Below are 20,297 nucleotides of genomic sequence, written 5' to 3'. Positions count from 1 at the left end.
TAGTAATAACAGGGATATGATACTTTTACTTTACAGCACTAGTTGTTCAAACTGTTCTCTTTAATCAGTGTGTCAGTACAGTATTCACAACTCAACCTTACTCCCTTTATTTTAAAAGGTTTTCCATTGGATAAAGCGGTTGCCTATGCAAAACTCAGGAATCCATTTGTTATCAATGACTTGAATTTACAGTATCATATTCAAGACAGGTAAGATCTCATAACACCCTCAGAGCTGTTCCAATGAAGTGGATTTATTGCTGCTTATTCCTTCTTGCTGATGATGTTTGACTTTGTTGGATGCTTTATAAGATTGAGAATAAACAACCCGCATTGCTGGTAAATCTGATACCCGACCCGTAAGCCTCCGGACCTGCAATCCGCTTTTTCCATTTATTTCTAAAATGCATATTGGAAGTCTCATTGTAAGGATGTTAAAGCGGACCCAAACCAAACATTTTTTTAATTCAAAATATTTAGTTGCACCACGCTGACACCTACAAAGATAAATAAACACTCCTTCAAGCCTATGAGCATTTCAGTGCATGCTTTTCACCCTTCTCTTTGCATAACTAGGGTTATACAGGTGGCAGCCATTAGCAATTCCTCCTTTGCCGGACATCATCTACTCCAGTCTGCCGGATTCTGTCCCGGCAATATGAAAGGAAGGGAGGGGTTTCTGCAATAAATGTAAAATAATTTATATTTGTCATCATGCAGCTGAAAAAAGGCTGCTATTTATTATAATTTAGAAACTAGATTTTATTCCTGAAATCTTGTATTTTTAATTTGGGTCCACTTTAAGTAAACAAACCCTATTTTTATACACAGCCAAAGAAGTGTTTTTTTCCTCTTACTTTTTTACTTTAAGAAAAACAAAAGTTTGCTTTCCTAAAACAGAAAGAATTTGCGATAATTCAGGTTGGAGTGAGCTCGAGATGTCTCCCAGGCACCACTGCTGAATATATGCAAATTAACCATTGTACCCTTAGAAGCTAAACACACCTCCAGAACCACTGGAATGCAATGATGTGTCAGCTTGTTAAATTGTACAGAGCCATAATAATCCAACATGCATACAGACTGTTTCGGATTGTTTGATCCTCATCAGTGCATGGCATGGATTAATTTGGCTCTATGGAGTAGGGCTTGTAAATCAGAGAGGATTTAAAGTAAAGTAAAAAATCAATAAAAACAGAGAAGTAACAGTCCTGAAACCACAAATGGCAGAACAGAGCACCCACATCCCTGTCCCCTTCTGCTTTAGGCTGTGCAGAGCACAATAATAGTAGCCTGAGCACCAGAAAATAAAAATATACAATAAACTTCCACTTAAGCAAGGAAAGCTGATAATTAGTGGACTTCTCTCTTTAATGTCTCAGTTCATTTTCAAAGATCTGTACTGCAGTGCGGTTCACAGTGAGTGTGCTTCATACATTTGTTCCACCTAACACAGACAGTGTCAGCATCAAATTAGTCTTTAAGAGTAACTGTCAGCCATAAAATCAAAAAATCATAAAATTAAAAAATCAATTCTTTATTTTTATCAGATAAACAAGTAATAAGGATGCTAACCAGGCAATCCAAAAGTTAAAATCACTATTACTTTTCTTGTTGATAAATGATCATTCCCCAGTTTACCTCTTCTCTCTTTTAACTCTTATTTGGTACACAGAAAATTTGGTACACAAAAGAGAAGTTGCAGGGCATGCTGGGTTGTCTTTTTTTGCTTCCCTACTTCCCCTCAGACTTAAAGCCAATGGGTACCGATTAAAAAAAAAAAAAAAAATCAGATACTCACCTAAGGAGAGGGAAGGTTCTGTCCTAATGAGACTTCCCTCTCCTCGCCCGGTCCCGCTCAGGATCCCCCGTAGCAGTATTCAACCAGTTCGGTCAAATACTACCACTTCTGAGCGCCCTCTATGACGCACTCACGGGTGCGCAGTATGGAGCGGCCCGTCTTCGGGAGCCCGAATGCTCCCGAAGACCTCCGAAGTCCCCCGCGGTGGGGGATTTGAACTGAGGATCCTGAGGGCACCGGGAGAGGAGAGGGAAGGCTCATTAGGACCGAGCCTTCCCTCTCCTTAGGTGAGTATCTGACTTTTTTTTTTAAATCGGTACCAATTGGCTTTAACTAACGCAGCCTGATTGGCTGAAGCCTCTTTCCCTCCTGGTTTCCCCTCCCACACCTCTGTTCCTCTCTGGCCAAAATTTCTCAGGCTGAAACAATGCACTTTCTATAGTGAAGGGCGGGCAAAGCAAAATCAGGCAGAGGAGACTAAGGGCGAATATTGTATCACGTCTGGCTTCAAAATAGCCACAGTAAATATGGAAACTGTCTAGAATAGGATTCTCTACTTTTCCTTTATAAAATTCACAGGAATACATCTGTTATGTAAGTAGAGCAAGTATTTATCTACTTATATATTTGTTTTTCCTGAGATGGTATGGCTGACGGCTCCTCTTTAAAGTGAACCCAAGGTGAAACTGATATGGAGGCAGCCATATTTATTTCCTTTTAAATAATACCAGATGCCTGGCAGCCCTGCTGGTCTAATTATTAAGTAAAGCGGAAACATTGATCGGATTTCTCTGGTTGAAAAGAAAAAACATACAGAATTGAATAGTGTATAGTAGGCCTGAAAGCTAAATCGAATTTAAAACGAAATCGCGATCACCTAGATAACAATTTTGAAATTGTCAAAGCGACAATTTCTGTGATGATGTAATTTCCACATGGGGGAAATTTGAAGAAGTGGCTTCAAACTTACCCCAAGTCCGGGCGCGTGCAGAACTGGCAGTGTTAGACATACCTTCCAACACGAGTCTAACGCTGTCCATACTATCTTGCCGTCTCCTGTGTGTCACATGACAAAAAGGAAGTGTGCCCAGAGTGTGCACAGAGAGACAAAAGGGACACACAGGGGGCAAGAGAGAGACCCAGAGGGGACAAAGACACAGAGGGTGCACAAAGAGCGACGGGGACAGAGGCGCACAGAGGAGGGGAACAATGCTTGATTTGAAGGAAATAGTGAATCGAATCGAAATCATCACTTCGGACAGAAATCGCTTAATTCAATTTTTTTCTAAAATCGTTCAGGCCTAGTGTATGGCCACCTTTAGCTAGAACAATTGTAACACCTCCATGTAGTATGAGGGCTTTCCCACACAATCTGCTCATAGTTATCAATATCTGTTGACCGTCATACTACATGGAGGTGGTACAATTGGTAAGTGATCGGCCAATCATAATTGAAAGTGTGTACCAGGCTTTAGTATGCCCAGAGTTCTTTTTTTCAAACCTTTGTAGTGGTAAACTCTCTATCCACTCCTGCTTCAGCTAACATTGAACCTATCGCACACCTGTTCCTGATCGGTTTCAGATAATGTTAATTTTCATGTGGAACTATTGTCTAAGTCACTGAAGGGGTTAATACACTGTGTTTCGGTTTGCTGGAAGGCTAATCGGTTGGACTGCCTGCGCCTCAGCTGTTCCCCAGATTGTATTTTGGTCACTAATTGCAGAAACTCGGCAAACACAGAACATACATTCTCTGAGCAGGATTCAGTAACTGAGCAAAGCGGAGATATATTTGTCACTGAGGAGCTCTGTAGAACCAGCTTGATGATCTGACATACCCATGCAGTGACCGCTCCCAGCACGGCTGTACTCTGAGCTGGGGGAATTTTACACAGAATTAATTCCTTGGGGACAGACAAGCAGAGTAAACTATATTGGTGATAAAAGGTTTGGAGTCAAATTGATGTATGTTGGCTTTCAAATATTACAGCAGGTTTGAATATTTTGATGACATGGCAATTCTATTCCTGTTGCATTATACTTGGCTGCATGAGTGGGGCTTATGCTTCCTCCTGTGCTAAACGTCTGTTGTACACAGGACTACACTTCCCATCATCCCTAGTAGTGACTGCTAGCTGCTAATACCTATCTGACAGTGCTATTGGCTGATGTGAGGTAAGAGCTCTGGCTATTGTGCATTTACTGTTGCAGTGTTACTATTTTCAGTATGGGCTGGTAACCTTGTCGCGTAATAGTGGTACGCTACATACACAACTACTGATGAAATATGGCATGTATGGTATATTAACTGGGACGGGACAAATAATGTATTTTGATGTGTTTTAAAACTGTGGCACTTGTCATGCTAGGAAGTGGGACATTGTCTATGAAATTAAATAATATGGCAAAGAAATGAACAGCGCTACTTAAAAACAGATGAGTGCTTACCTGCAAAAGAGTGCAAGCCCCACTTATGGGATAAAATACACACTGAGCATACACATGACCTGTCTACCACTTGGAGGATGTTAGTTTCCTATAACAGCTTGCAGAGCCTCTGTTTGGGTTCAAAGTGCGTCTGTAGTTTCTGGGGGGGCTCAGCGCATCTCTGAGCAGAGGCCATTCAGAGGTGGCCTGGTGATGCGCTGATCCCACTTTTTTGCAAAATTAAATAATACTTTAAAAAAAAAAAGAGAAAGCTGAGAATGTCCTGAAAAAACACTATGTCTCATTTTGGCATAGGCAATAAAAAGTTATGGCTGTATCAAAAGCGACACAGCTGATATGCCCAAATTGTCAGGAACCTTAAAGTGGACCAGAACTCTTGCACAGGACACGAGAAAAATATATAAAAGAAATGCACCCTGTATGTATTTAGAGAGTTTAGCCTGTGTAATTCCCCCTCATTTGTACCTAATCACTAGTTGTAATTTGATCCCTCCCCTGTGTCATGACTGCCTATGGCAGATAAGCAGATGAGCCCATTTGAAAGCACAGGCTGTAAACAATGTCTGCTTCCATGAATCGGGAAATAGAAACTGCACAGATATATTTTAGAATTTGTATCAGCTGTAACAAATACATGTTTTTTGTTTAAAGGAGTTATTAGAAGATTATAAGGAAAATAAGTGCTATTTACCGGGGGCTTCCTCCAGCCCCAAGCTCCCAACATGTCCCTCGCTGCAGGGTCGCCAGCGGTGACGTCAGGCTGGCCTGAACTGCGCATGCGCTAGCGGTGCTGTCATTCACCCCCCACGTGATTCGGAGCATACTGCTTAGTAGCTCTGCTGGGAATGTACTTACCTGGGGCTTCTTCCATGTCTCAGCTTCTAGCCAGTGGCCCGGGGTCCCCTCCGTTCCAGATGCCGACCGGCATCTACTGCCCTTGTGCAAGCATGCGGTCTTGCTGACATGGTCTGGAGTGTACTGCACTGGCACAGAGCTACTGCACCTGCGCAAAACACCCCAGACCACATGATTGGGAGCAGCGAGCGCAGGCACAGAAGATGCCGACCTTGCCTTGCAACAGAGGTTACCCTGGGCCCCCGGCTGGAAGTGGAGCTGCGATGAGGGACATAGTGGCTGCCAGGGGCTGGAGGAAGCCCTAGGTAAGTAGATCTTTTTATTTGCTCGGACTTTCCCTTTAAGGGGTAAAGACCCTGGAAACCTGAAGTGGTTAAGGTTCTCTGTAATAATGCTTTGCTGTCTTCACAGGAGAGAGGTTTATAGGATCCTTAAAGATGAAGGTATCTTGCTGCCTCGATATGCTGTCCTGAACCGTGATCCCAACAAACCTGATGGTAAGTAATGTAAAACCCTGTGTTAGCTGCAGTGTACTTAGTGAGGAGCACTTCCCAGCAAAAAGCACCACCCAAAGAAAGCCTAATTTGTGGTAATGAGTGATGATAGTTATTGGCGAATGAATGGGAGGAGCGTGAAATGTGAAAATCACTCTAGTTTTTAAAGAGACTCTGAAGCGAGAATAAATCTCGCTTCAGAGCTCATAAATAGCAGGGGCACGTGTGCCCCTGCTAAAACGCCGCTATCCCGCGGCTAAACGGGGGTCCCTTCACCCCCAACCCACCCCCCGCAAAAGTGTGTCGTGAAAAAGTCGCTGGCTGTCTCTTCCTGGAGGCAGGGCTAACGGCTGCAGCCCTGCCTCCAGTCGCGTCTGTCAGCGGCGCATCGCCGCCTCTCCCCCGCCCCTCTCAGTGAAGGAAGACTGAGAGGGGCGGGGGAGAGGCGGAGATACGCGCTGACAGACGCGCGTGGGGCAGGGCTGCGGCGGTTAGCCCTGCCCCAACCAGGAAGCGCTCCCCCGGTGTATCGAGGGGGATTTGGGGGTGAAGGGACCCCCGTTAAGCCGCACTATAGCGGCGTTTTAGCAGGGGCACACATGCCCCTGCTATTTATGAGGTCTGAAGCGAGATTTATTCTCGCTTCAGACTCTCTTTAAAGGAAACCTAAACCCAATTAAAGAGTTTCACTTACCTGGGGTTTCTAAAACCCCCCCCTGCAGCCATCCTGCGCCCTCGACGTCACTCCACGATCCTCTGGTCACCCGCCGCCAGCTAGTTTTGTTTTTGCTGAGTTGGCGGGCCGCCACACACATCATTGCACGTGTTACCACAGTTACAGGACGCTATAGCGGGTGTCGACACGTATCATTGCAGGTGTGGGGACGAAAACAGACGATTGCGGCGGGACGCTGACGATTGTCTCAGAAAGCCTGGCGCCGCCCCGGAACGGAAGACCGGAGGATGCCGCCAAGCATCTGTGTGAACCGGCCCTAAATCAGATAGACAGAGAGAGCTTCTAGGATATTTCTTTGATTCTAGCACATTTTTTGTTTTTCCTGTGAGAGGTCAGAAGTCTGTAAAAAACTTTGCCCAGATCCTCTTGTACTTATAAAAGGCCAGCCAGGTTCCCAGCTCACGTTACATGTGAAGAGGCTTCTTTGCATGTTGTATGATTCCTAGCGGTAGGACCATATTTCTAAACGTTTAAGTTTGCTTTTACCTTCATAGTTCTTTGTCACATCGCAGTCTCTGATTACTGACAAAAAATAATCTCCAAGCTGTCAGGAAACCCCAAAGAAAGGTTTGCACTGATAATTCCATGAATATTTTTTCTTTAAACTTTACCTTCCGTCCTTTTACCTCCAACTACTATAATCCTGTACATTCCAAACTCGCCCTCCCCCGGCCCACTATAGATTATGTTGCAATCTCTGGGAAAGAATATCAGTACCGCAGTTAGCAAATTCATCTGTGAGTTAGTCTACTGTATGTATATAGCTGTAGGTTATTTGTGCTCTAAATGCTTACCTGAGGAAAATGTATGCGTGCTCTAACACCAAGTTTTAACCCTAGCAAGTCTGGCTCTGCAAATCTGGCTCAATTGGCTATTCATGAGGCAATGCTCATGCAAATATGCATTTGCTTTCGCACGCCAAACTATGCAGGGTCAAAAACCGAATACCGCAAAGCGGTCGCCCTGCGGGAATTAGTTCATGCCGCATTAGCACTATCCAGGAGCGCCACGGGGAGGCTTCCCAATGCCCCCTACAACCGGGGGACTGCGGGGTCCCAGGCACTCTCACCGCCTGGGAACCACAGCAGCACCCCGGGGGTTGGAGCGGACGGCTCCCCTCGGCGCTGGCCACGCTTGGGGGGGGGGGGGGTCGCCTGCGCCACCCAGCCTCCCCCTCCGGGGTGCTGCTGTGGTTCCCAGGCGGTGAGAGTGCCTGGGACCCCGCAGTCCCCCGGTTGTATGGGGGCATTGGGAAGCCTCCCCGTGGCGCTCCTGGATAGTGCTAATGTGGCATGAACTAATTCCCGCAGGGCGACCACTTTGCGGTATTTGTTTTTTGACCCTGCATAGTTTGGCGTGCGAAGCAAATGCATATTTGCATGAGCATTGCCTCATGAATAGCCAATTGAGCCAGATTTGCAGAGCCAGACTTGCTAGGGTTAAAACTTGGTGTTAGAGCACGCATACATTTTCCTCAGGTAAGCATTATTTGTGCTCTAAGCCCCAGGTGAAGGGTGCATCAGCTAATGCTCACAATTCCAGTATAAGCACACTGTCTTATAAATTGTACATTCTGTAATGCAGTCAAATACAGTTGACGCATTGAGCTGCTTGAATAAATCTGTCCTAACCACTTTATCAGTCCCAGGGTTGAAGAGGAGGAACAAAGCATTCATTTGGCCAGAACAACAAGTTCTTCCTGTAACCCTGCAGAGATGCCTGGGGGTGCCTCAGTTTTCTTTTTCTCAGAAATGCATTGCTTATGCAGAAAGAGGATTTGTACAGCAAAGCACAGTTCCTGTATACTTCTGCACTGTTTCACGATTGCCAACTAGTGACTGCAAATAAACCTGGAAAAGTCATTTTTATAAAAATTACAAAATGAAAGTCATGTTGCCCTTTGAACTGTTCTAAATGGAATTCTTTGCTTACCGATAAGGCAGTATTAGAACTCAACCTTTCTTTTTGTTGTTTATCTTGAAAAACCGGTCCTTTGGGTTTTGCGGCATTTGTTACTTATAAGGTGAATGGCCAGTGAACTCCGCCTTGCTTTAGTTAGTCTTGAAGTAGTACAAGGGCCAGTACACGTTAGTGGTGCCTGCAGCCAGACTCCCACCGCCTATGCCATCCTCCCATGGTAACCGCTCTCCCAGGGCAGAGTTGCTGTTGGAGAAAATTCATTGCGTTTGTCTGTGTCAGTACGTGTTGAGTGTAGTTTAAATAAAAGTTGTAAGTAAATGGGGCATTAGCCTAGTGCCTGTACACCTTCTGAATCCAGTTGCATTGGCTGCAACTTGAGTGGATGATGGATTTTCTTCCCTGGCTGTTGCTTATACAGTCAACCGATCTCTGTTGAGTAGCATTGTGGTGGCAAATGAAGACCTCTAAAGCGCGCCTGAGTTCAGAACTTCTCTCTGCTCTAAAAGATAACTAACAGCATTATCACCTTAAAAGAAAAACATTTATTTCTTACAACTTACAGAGCTCCTGCAATAAATCTGCAGTGTGTCTACTTCTTGCTTTCATGAAAGCAGACATTAACGTCCTGTGTTTATAGTGGCCTGTTTCCATTGCGCGGGACCGCAACGCGCTGCATATAGTTGTGGGTGACTTTCGGTTGTGTTCCCGGAAGTCCATATGCGACCGCCTGATATTGCCTAGGGGAATCAGATGTATGTTGTGGATATCTACAGCATGCATTCGATCTTTTTCCCAGGTCGCATCGCAAAATTCGGTTGCAATGGAAACTACTCCATTGTCATGCATTGCGTCAGTTTTGATGCAATATGAATTTGCAACTGGTGGAAACAGGCCCTATATTAGCTGTGCCTGCCGAGAACTGCCAAATTTCTGTGCTGACACAGCTGATGATTACTTGAAGATGGGGGGGAATTAGACAGGCCTTGCTCTGTAAGAACATACAGGTTGCATTTTTCTGTTTTCCTTGTGTCCTGTGCAAGGTCCACTTTAAAAGCACAGCATAAGGCAAGTCAACCCAACATGTAGCTGAATTTGGGAATTGCTTCTATACAGCACTAAAGCTATTTTGCCTCCCAGTCAGACTGCAGCAGGACTACCACTGGCACTAGTCAGGGCCGTATCTATTAAGAGGCACCCGTGGGCCGGTGCCATGGACGGGTCCTCGGGGGGGGGGGGGGGGGCGCCACCTATAGTTCAATAATTTTTTTTTTTTTATTCATAAAATTATTATTTTTTTTTATTATTTTTTTTTTAGTTGGGCGGGGGGGTGCGGGGGGAGCAGCGGAGAGCGCACCTACAGATGACGAGGGGAGCTCTCACCCCCGCCCTCCAGCACAGTGGCAGCGGCCGGCCAGGAGTCAGGACATGATCCTGGACTCTGCATGCCGCATCCTGGTCTAGTAACGTCACTAGACCAGTAGGCGGCATGCAGAGTTCAGGATCATGTCTGCCACTCTGCTGGAGGGCGGGAGCGAGCCGGGAGAAGCGTGAAGGACGCGCTGGCAACTGCAGCCCAGCTACCCAGCCAGGAGCCAGCTCGCCCAGCCAGGTAGGTACCCAGCCAGCCTGCTGCCCAGCCAGGTACCCAGCCAGCCTGCTGCCCAGCCAGGTACCCAGCCAGCCTGCTGCCCAGCCAGGTACCCAGCCAGCCTGCTGCCCAGCCAGGTACCCAGCCAGCCTGCTGCCCAGCCAGGTACCCAGCCAGCCCGCATGCCCAGCCAGGTACCCAGCCAGCCCGCATGCCCAGCCAGGTACCCAGCCAGCCTGCATGCCCAGCCAGGTACCCAGCCAGCCTGCATGCCCAGCCAGGTACCCAGCCAGCCTGCATGCCCAGCCAGGTACCCAGCCAGCCTGCATGCCCAGCCAGGTACCCAGCCAGCCCGCATGCCCAGCCAGGCACCCAGCCAGCCCGCATGCCCAGCCAGGCACCCAGCCAGCCCGCATGCCCAGCCAGGCACCCAGCCAGCCCGCATGCCCAGCCAGGCACCCAGCCAGCCCGCATGCCCAGCCAGGCACCCAGCCAGCCCGCATGCCCAGCCAGGTACCCAGCCAGCCCGCATGCCCAGCCAGGTACCCAGCCAGCCCGCATGCCCAGCCAGGTACCCAGCCAGCCCGCATGCCCAGCCAGGTACCCAGCCAGCCCGCATGCCCAGCCAGGTACCCAGCCAGCCCGCATGCCCAGCCAGGTACCCAGCCAGCCCGCATGCCCAGCCAGGTACCCAGCCAGCCCGCATGCCCAGCCAGGTACCCAGCCAGCCCGCATGCCCAGCCAGGTACCCAGCCAGCCCGCATGCCCAGCCAGGTACCCAGCCAGCCCGCATGCCCAGCCAGGTACCCAGCCAGCCCGCATGCCCAGCCAGGTACCCAGCCAGCCCGCATGCCCAGCCAGGTACCCAGCCAGCCCGCATGCCCAGCCAGGTACCCAGCCAGCCCAGCCTGCCCGCTTTCCCAGCCAGCCCAGCCTGCCCGCTTTCCCAGCCAGCCCAGCCTGCCCGCTTTCCCAGCCAGCCCAGCCTGCCCGCTTTCCCAGCCAGCCCAGCCTGCCCGCTTTCCCAGCCAGCCCAGCCTGCCCGCTTTCCCAGCCAGCCCAGCCTGCCCGCTTTCCCAGCCAGCCCAGCCTGCCCGCTTTCCCAGCCAGCCCAGCCTGCCCGCTTTCCCAGCCAGCCCAGCCTGCCCGCTTTCCCAGCCAGCCCAGCCTGCCCGCTTTCCCAGCCAGCCCAGCCTGCCCGCTTTCCCAGCCAGCCCAGCCTGCCCGCTTTCCCAGCCAGCCCAGCCTGCCCGCTTTCCCAGCCAGCCCAGCCTGCCCGCTTTCCCAGCCAGCCCAGCCTGCCCGCTTTCCCAGCCAGCCCAGCCTGCCCGCTTTCCCAGCCAGCCCAGCCTGCCCGCTCGCCCAGCCTGGTACCCAGCCCACTGCCCGCTCGCTTAGCCAGGCAGTGGCGGGATAGTGTAATGGTTAAGGGCTCTGCCTCTGACACAGGAGACCTGGGTTCAAATCTCTGCTCTGCCTGTTCAGTAAGCCAGCACCTATTCAGTAAGGAGTTTCTTGGGCAAGTCTCCTTAACATTGCTACTGCCTACTGAGTGCGCTCTAGTGGCTGCCTTGCAAGTGCTTTGAGTCCGACAGGAGAAAGGCACTATACAAATACTTGAATTAATTACTCAGCCTGCCCACCGCTTGCTCACCCAGCTACCCAGCCAGCCCACTACCCGCTCACCCAGCCAGGTACTCAGCCAGCCCACTGGTGTTATGCTGCCCACTGTGTGATTTACTGCTGAAATGCTGCCCACGTTGTGATTATTTTCTGGTGAAATGTTGCCCACATTGCAATTATTCTCTGTTGAAATTTTGCCCACATTGTGATTATTCTCTGCTGAAATGTTGCCCACATTGTGATTATTCTTTGCTGAAATGTTGCCCACATTGCGATTATTCTTTGCTGAAATGTTGCCCACATTGTGATTTTTTTTTCTGGTGAAATGTTGCCCACATTGCGATTTTTTTCTGGTGAAATGTTGCCCACATTGCGATTATTCTCTGCTGAAATGTTGCCCACATTGTGATTATTCTTTGCTGAAATGTTGCACTCATTGCGATTATTTTCTGGTGAAATGTTGCCCACATTGCGATTATTTTCTGGTGAAATGTTGCCCACATTGCGATTTTCTGGTGAAATGTTGCCCACATTGCGATTATTTTCTGGTGAAATGCTGCCCACATTGCGATTATTCTTCGCTGAAATGTTACACTTGTGATTATTCTCTGCTGAAATGCTGCACACATTGCGATTATTTTATGGTGAAACACTGCCACATTATGATTATTTGGCACCTATGGGGGGGGGCATCCAAATTCTCGCAAGGGGGCCCATCCAAATTCTCGCAAGGGGGCCCAGTGATTTCTAGTTACGCCCCTGACTACTACCTAAACTGGGGATACCTATAGACCTGGATATCTATACTGGGGACACCTATAGTATGTCTACATTTGGACACCTATAGACCTGGCTACTGTACTTATACTAATTATTTATATAGCGCCAACATATTACGCAGCGCTGTACAGAGTATGTATTGTTTTGTCACATAACTGTCCCACAGAGGGGTTCACAATCTAATACCTACCATAGTCATATGTCTATGTATGTATCGTAGTCTAGGGCCAATTTTTAGGGGAAGCCAATTAACATTATACTTATCTGTATCGTATGTTGTTGGGATGTGGGAGGAAACCAGAGTGTCTTAAGGAAACACACACAGACAAAGGGAGAACATACAAACTCCTTGCAGATGTTGACCTTGCTAGGATTCGAACCAGGAACCCAGCGCTGCAAGGCGAGAGTGCTAACCACTACGCCATCATGCTGCCATACCACTGTACTATATTGTACTTACATCTTCAGCAGTACTTCACGGAGTACGTAGTCATGTCACTGACTATCCTCTGAGGAGCTTACAATTTAATTCTCCCATAGTCTAATGTCCTACCATATTATTATGTATTTATATAGCACTGGCATATTCTGCAGCACTTTGCAGAGAACAGTCATGTTACTGACTTTTCTCAGGGGAGCTCACACTCTAATACCTACCACTATTTTGTGCGAGAGAACACTGGCTAATGTGTGGGGTTTTTTGGGGGGGGCGGGGGGACATTTCCTACTTGCTTTTTTAAGGTCACTTTACTCATACCCAGGGAGAAACCATGGCCCCACTGACTTTGGGCTGCACTCTTACTAGGATATTTTAATTAGCCACACCCACTGCGTAATGGACACGCCCACTGCATTCTGTGGCCACGCCCATTTTTCGCCGCGGCGCACGTTCTAGGGGGAGCCGTAGGTTTGGTGTGCCTAGGGGAGCCCAAACCCTAAATACAGCCCTGGCACTAGTGTCATATGGCACAGAACCATCATGCTGAGGGAATGAATGAACAAGAGGGAGGATGGAACTGAGGATGGGTTCTTGGAACAAGCATGCTGGTAATGGTTACCTGCTTGATTTCAATCTCCTCACCCAAAGTGGGTGAGGACATTGAAATCAAGCAGGTAACCATTACCAGTATGCTTGTTCCAGTCTTCGCAAAAGGATGCAGCTGCCAATTCATGAAGGGCTCTGATTGTATGAGCACTATCATTCAAGGGACACCATAACAGGGATGACTTACTGTACCTGAAGGGGAAAACGTGCCCCAAATTGATACTTAACTGACAGTGAAGCCTCTGGGTAATCCAGAGCCTTCCGCAGTCCTCCTCACCTCCACTAATCCAGACTGACACCCCCTAAACCTCTTCGACATTACCCTTTTTTTTTTTATTACGGGTTCACTTTAAATAGGGGTTGTGGGGCACTGTAGAAAGGCACACTAACAGGATGCACTTTAAAAAGATCTAAATTGAGGGTTGGTACAATAATTAATAAAAAGCAGTAGAATAGGGAGACAGTATAATAAAAAAAAAAAACGCTAACCGTGAAGTGCTATAATAATGAGCTCCAATGTATAATTTTTATGCCGGGGTCCCCTGTAATACTACAATCATTTAACCACTTCACAGCTCCAGTACAGTATATCTACTCCCCTGCAGACTTCATCTAACCGCCCAGGGGAGTAAATATACGTACTCCCGCTGCTACCACTGCTGTAGGCGCTCCCGCTTATTTGTGCGCTCGTTCATGTTGCCATCTGCCCGCCAGGAGATCAATGAATGGGAAAGCAATTCCTAATCATTGATCTAAGTCCCCGTAGCAATTATCGGCGCCTTTTATGAGAAGCTGCACGATCATTCTAATAAATAAAAGTTTCCCATCTTCAGTACACTTCCTGTAAGCATACATATTTCGCTTACAGGACATATAACAAAAAAAAGACTGAGGCCATCTTGTGGCCAAATAGTAAAACTACATCTAAAAGTACTTTTTTTAAATGCAAAGACCTGTTTTTACATTTTAAATTAACCCCTTACCTCCCACACTCCCCAATAGTTACCAACATTTATTTTTTTTGTAAAAAAAATACAATGAAATAAATTTACAATTATAAAAAATGCATTAATAGTTTTCTTAGGGACTGAACTTTTTTAATATGTATGTCAAGACGGTATAATACTGTTACTTTATAAATTATGGGCTTTTTATTAGTGATGGATGCAAAACTGAAAAAAATGCATCTTTATTTCCTAATAAAATATTGGCGCCAGACATTGTGATAGGGACATCATTTAAATGGTGTAATAACCGGTACAAATGGGCACATTAATTACGTGGATTTTAATTACGGTAGCATGCATTATTTAAAAATTATAATGGCCGAAAACTGAAAAATAAGGATTTTTTTCCAATTTTTTTTCTTATTTTTCCATTAAAAAACATTTATAATAAAAAAATTCTTGGCATAATGTACCACCCAAAGTAAGCCTAATAAGTGATAAAAAAAACACATTTAACACATTTCATTCTGATAAGTAGAGATAAAGTTATTGGCAAATGAATGGAAGGAGCTGAAAGGTGAAAATTGCTTGGATGCTGAAGGGGTAAAACCCCTCAGTTGTGAAGTGGTTAAAGAACCCCTTCAGGACAAAGGCTGGCTCACACAATTCCTGCCACCACCACTCTTCCAGACACTAAAAAAGATGTTCATTGTTGTGAAGCAATGGTAAAAACCTGAGTCTTTCCACTAGTTGATCCCTGCTTGGCTCTGCTCATCACTTCCAGAAGAAAAATGAGGACATGGAAAACAATAGCACTGGAATGTACTGTGATTATACTTCACATGACAAAGGTTCCCGATGCTTCGCATTCCTTCTTAAGCAGCACCATCCGTCAGCATGGTAGTGTGCAAATCACATGGGCTTCACACGGAACACTTCTCAACCAGCATACTTGTCATCGCTTCTAATCTACAAATGAAATGTGTCCGAAGTTCATGAGAGACCATGATAGAATCTGTGTGTATATTTGCCAGGTTGAATATTTATGGAAGAAGGCATGGGAGATGCATCCCCTTTCAGGTACCCCTTTCAGAGGATTGGGGCACAGCTCATTTTAGCTATCCCTTCATGAGTCGTTTGAGCCCCACCTGTCCCAGTCCCCACATATACTGTGCTGTGCACCTGCTGGCTGCAGATGGCATATTATGTGCTTATGGTCAGTAGCCTCTACGCATGGAGCTTACATTTCTGGTGAGGTTTCCCTGCATTTAATCATTCAGATGTGAATCTCCTTCATGTCATGTGATTACACGCGGCATTAGGAGAGTGAGATACCGGCACTAGAGGGAGAGAGGAGGGGAGATTATGGATGCACAGTGGTGGAGCAGGGTAGAAAGCGGGAGGGGGGGATAGGTGCACATTGGAGGGACGCATGGGCAGAGGTGCCAAAGATAGGAATACCGAAGGCACACAATAAAAGAAAAGGACACTGGAGGCAGAGGTAGCTCAGAGGGGGACACTGGATGCACCGGGGAACAGCAAGAGACTGGAGGCACAGTGGGGCAGGTGACACATTTGGGGACACAGTGGTAGTACAGAGAGCAGGGGTGCCACAGAGGGTGACACTGGAGGCAAAGGGGAGCACTGAGGAGGCACAGGGGACAGAGGTGCAACAGTGTTCCGACTTACAAAGAGATTCAGGCTGAAAACTAACCTACAAGAGCCTATCTTGTTCGTTAACCACGGACTACATGTAATGGATTCCAGGTCTAGTGCTCATTTGCAGTTGGTTTCTTGGCTATCTTACATAAAAATACATCGTCACAGAGCTTTGCTGATCGCTCCTCAGGAACTGGCCCTGCTGAGGAGTGATAGGGAATAAGTCACAGGTGTGTCTGAAGAATGAGGAATAATGAGCAATGAGAAACCCAGTGTGTTTTTATGCAGTTAACAAGTTTGTTCTGCTGCAGTTCCATGAAACTTTTAATCGGGTAATAATAAATATAATAAATAATAGTGTACCAGTGTTAAAGAAGAAAAAAATAAAACATGTAAGGTCTCTGCTGCGTGTCCCGTGTACATAATCTGTGTTTAATTTATATATAAAAAATTTTTTAATTAGTACTGGTAGATGTGATTTGTATCATGTGATTCTATTTCACAATTAGTGTCACTGAGTTGAAATTAGTTTTCTTTTCATATTTTACAGAATGTAATTTAATAGAGGGTGAAGATCATGTTGAAGTTAATGGGGAAATTTTCCAGAAGCCCTTTGTGGAGAAGCCAGTGAGTGCCGAGGACCATAATGTTTACATCTACTATCCAACATCTGCTGGAGGAGGAAGTCAGAGACTCTTCAGAAAAGTAAGCTGCTCGGTTTTTCTGATATTTCAGACTGAAAGGACCACTGTAACAAAATAATGTAACGGCTGAGATTTGCGGTGGTCAGAGGCATTGAGGTAGCCATACATTAAGGGCCCGTTTCCACTTATGCGGAAACCACCGCGATTCCGCAGAGTTTCCCCGCAGGCAAATCGTGTAGGGAACTATGGTGCCGATGCCTGAACCGCTTGCGGCAGCCATTCGGCCGGAACCCCCTGCAGAATTCCCATAGCCTGCATGGCACAGCTCATGGGATTTGCCTGCGATCCCGCACACCCACTCAGTGCCGCCGCGCGTCTCGCTGACACGCACCACACAAGTGGAAATGGGCCCTAATAGATGGCCACTCGATGTGCCCAAAAGTTAGATTCCTCTCTGATCGGAATGTGATCAGAGAGGGATCTATTCCTGACACGCTGCAGATGTTTTAATAACCACTTTGCATCCAGCCCTTGTTTCCCCTTACGGACCAGAGCAGTTTTGACATGTTAGCTGTTTAGCTATGTCCCTATTCAATCAGCAATAACTTTATCTCTACTTCCGACATTTATTTATTTTTTTCATTTAGGTGTCATAAGTAGAGATAGTTATTGCTGATTAAATGGGGACATTTAACTAGACTTTTTGTGCCTAGAACATTTTTTTAATGCATATTAATGGAAAAAGATGGGAAAAGAGAGAAAAACACATTTTCTTACCAATTCCAGTTAAAAAAAAAAAAGAAACTCTACTGTAGATAAACACACATTTTATTTGGCTACTTGTACCATTTATCACAAAACTTAGATTTTGTTTCTGTCAGGGCCCATTCACACTAGAAGCACTTTTCTGAGAGTTTTGCACTTTGATTAGTGTTTTTTAAAATTGCTTTTGTTCACTTTCATTAAGACTGCAGGAAAAATCGCCATGATTTCGTGATCGCGTACGCAAAAAACGCGATTTTAATGAGTCAATGGGAGCGATTTTAAAAACCACTAATGAATTGTAAAACACTCAGAAAAGCACTTCTAGTGTGAATGGGCCCTCACAATTTATGGTGAGAATATTTGCTTTTTAAATGCTACAGTGTCTATTTTTCACTATGAACTGAGATGAAGGCATCAGTGCTTCAGGTACAAGGTGTATATCTACGTCCTCATTGCATAGAGAAAGTTGCTGAGGATGGAGAGTGGTGAAAGAAGGGGCGGTGGGTGCGCAGCAGGGAGTCTGCGGCAGGCGTATGACAATTCTTAAAAAGAATCGGGAGATAACTGATGTGATTAGAATCCATAGTGCAGCGTGGCACATCAGTCACCTGATTTCTGTTTCTGTCAATGAGTATTGGACAAGTGGACCCTTCTCATGCTATGCAGCAGGAGTCACCTCCTTCTTAAATGGATATCGACTATAATGAGCTATTGAAAGTAAAGCCTATTGGATCAATCTGTGAATTAATAGAAAAGACAAGCAGGCAGACTGCATCTTGCCCCCCCTCACGTACTGGTGATGCTTGGCGATCCCTTGACAGGACGAAAACACAGGAGTAGCACAGAAGCCTGCACACTGTGATGAGATGCATTCCAGAAGCTTTTATTGGTACAGCATAAGACAGAAAAGGATCTTTCGGTGTTCCAACAAGTTTTTTGTTGTGCTGCACCTGTCAGTTAATAGACAACACATAAGTAACGGTGCGTACACACGCTCTGTTTGCAGGAACAACTGGTCCGTCGGACCCTCCCGCTGGGCGGACGTTCCAGCGATAGTAGAGTGTGTGTACAGTCTGTCTGTAGCCTGATAAGGCTGTTTCTGAGCGATCCGCTGAGCGGATCGTTCAGAAACAGTGTTATCAGTCTGCAGACAGACTGTACACACACTCTACTATCGCTGGAACGTCTGCCCAGCGGGAGGGTCCGACGGACCCGTCGTTCCTTATAGTAGTGCGTGTGTACGCACCTTTAATGTGGGTATTGGGTGGGCAGATGGTTATTCTGTGCAGTCAGTATTGTTTGCAAATCTTTTTTGTGTAGTCACCACCAGAGATGATCCATTATCCCTCCAGGTAGACCATTGGGTTACCAATGCAGACAATCATGAACAATCATTTTGATCAGCAACACAAGTGTGTGTGTGTGTGTGTGTGTGTGTGTGTGTGTGTGTGTGTGTGTGTGTGTGTGTGTGTGTGTGTGTGCCTAAACTAGCTCCACTGTAAAGTTACATTGTTGAAACTGTATAATCCTAATGCTGGGTACACACTGAGATTTTCTGTCAGATTTACTGTCAGATCGATTATTTCCACATGTTCGATTTGCTTTCCGATCGATTCCCGTGCATTTTCCGATCGATTTCCTATTAAAGTTAACGGAAATCGATCGGAAAATGCTCGGAAATCGATCGGAAAGCAAATCTGACATGTTCGAAATAATCGATCTGACAGTAAATTGGCCAGAAAATCTCAGTGTGTACCCAGCATTAGACTAATGTGGGCCATACACCCAGCGACTATTGAGGGACGAGCAACCATTCGATGACATAATTTTATTGAATATGTTGAAAATCAGTGTAGCAACAAGCATGTATGATCTGCGATTCAACCAGTTTCGGGCCGAAATCCGTCACGATCAAGCATGCTGGGAAATCTCAGGCAGACTTGGTCGTTTGGGTGCACGTTGGTAATGCCGTATGATATCCTGACTACTGATGGTTGTGACTGAACACTCCCACCCTGCCCATTCGTACCAATCTCACCTGTCTCACGAGTGTCCAGATCATCAGGCCCGCAGTGTATGGGCAGCCAACATATTGATCTTCAATCACAGCGAGATCTGTTTTTTGGTTTCTCTTTGGTTGATCTGCCTATACTCAAGGCGTGGTTCACAGTCTGTGTGTTGCGTTGCTACATGTTATACGGCGTGTGCACTGCAATAGACACTGTGCATGATAAAACACGTTATTTCAAAGCCTGGTCAATGTACGCAGTGCGCACATATTTACCCAGAAACCCACTGCATACAGCCAGTTAGGATAAAACCATCCGTATGGACAGTAAGTTCACATGCAGAATTATGTGCATTGTGTGAATCCATCCTTAGGTCCTTAGTTGGTTTCCACTGCCCAGGAAACAAAAGCCAGTTGGCAGTGCTGATATTGGAAGATGACATCACCAGAGAGGAGGTGTGTTCTCACCTCGCTATGTGAAGATGCAGGCGCTAACATTGGTTGCACAGTAGCCAGACAATCTTTTAGCTTTCATTCAACGTCTTCTGCTGTCATCCAATAACAACTTATTTGTTTTATTTAGATTGGCAGCCGGAGCAGTGTGTACTCACCTGAAAGCAGCGTCAGGAAGACAGGCTCATACATTTATGAAGAGTTCATGCCCACCGACGGCACGGATGTAAAGGTACAGTGCTTTATATACATGGATTAAAGTGACAAACCATTTGCTGTCAAGTCCTAAAAACATACACAACAGTGATTAGACTATAATCTTGCATTATGTCACGTGTATGTATAATCAAAGCCTGAAGTGTATGCTGGGAAATTAACAATAACAGAGGCGTCTTTTTTATGGTCAGTTCAGCCAGAAACTTCTAAATGTCAGACAATGATGATTTCTCACCTGACTAGTTAGGCATGGTGTACATACAGTACCTAAGCCATTAGTTATTCTCCCTGCAGCAGGAGGTGATTTACTGTTCAT

General features: G+C 46.3%; 1 protein-coding gene across 9 annotated transcripts in view; it reads left to right on the top strand.

Annotated features, from left to right (window-relative positions):
• The window catches only part of PPIP5K2 (diphosphoinositol pentakisphosphate kinase 2), a 150,739-nt gene that overhangs the window by 47,863 nt on the left and 82,579 nt on the right, over positions 1-20,297 (top strand). For all 9 annotated transcript variants that reach the window (XM_068247465.1, XM_068247464.1, XM_068247462.1 and 6 more), the window contains exons 4-7: positions 119-209; positions 5,515-5,600; positions 16,446-16,600; positions 19,896-19,997. In XM_068247465.1, coding sequence (XP_068103566.1) covers positions 119-209; positions 5,515-5,600; positions 16,446-16,600; positions 19,896-19,997 — 434 coding nt within the window. The remainder of the gene's footprint in view (positions 1-118; positions 210-5,514; positions 5,601-16,445; positions 16,601-19,895; positions 19,998-20,297) is intronic.

Source organism: Hyperolius riggenbachi, chromosome 1 (assembly GCF_040937935.1).
Source record: "Hyperolius riggenbachi isolate aHypRig1 chromosome 1, aHypRig1.pri, whole genome shotgun sequence".
Taxonomy (NCBI): Eukaryota; Metazoa; Chordata; class Amphibia; order Anura; family Hyperoliidae; genus Hyperolius; species Hyperolius riggenbachi.
Note: the sequence above shows the minus strand (reverse complement) of the source record. Positions and strands in the feature narration are given on the sequence as shown.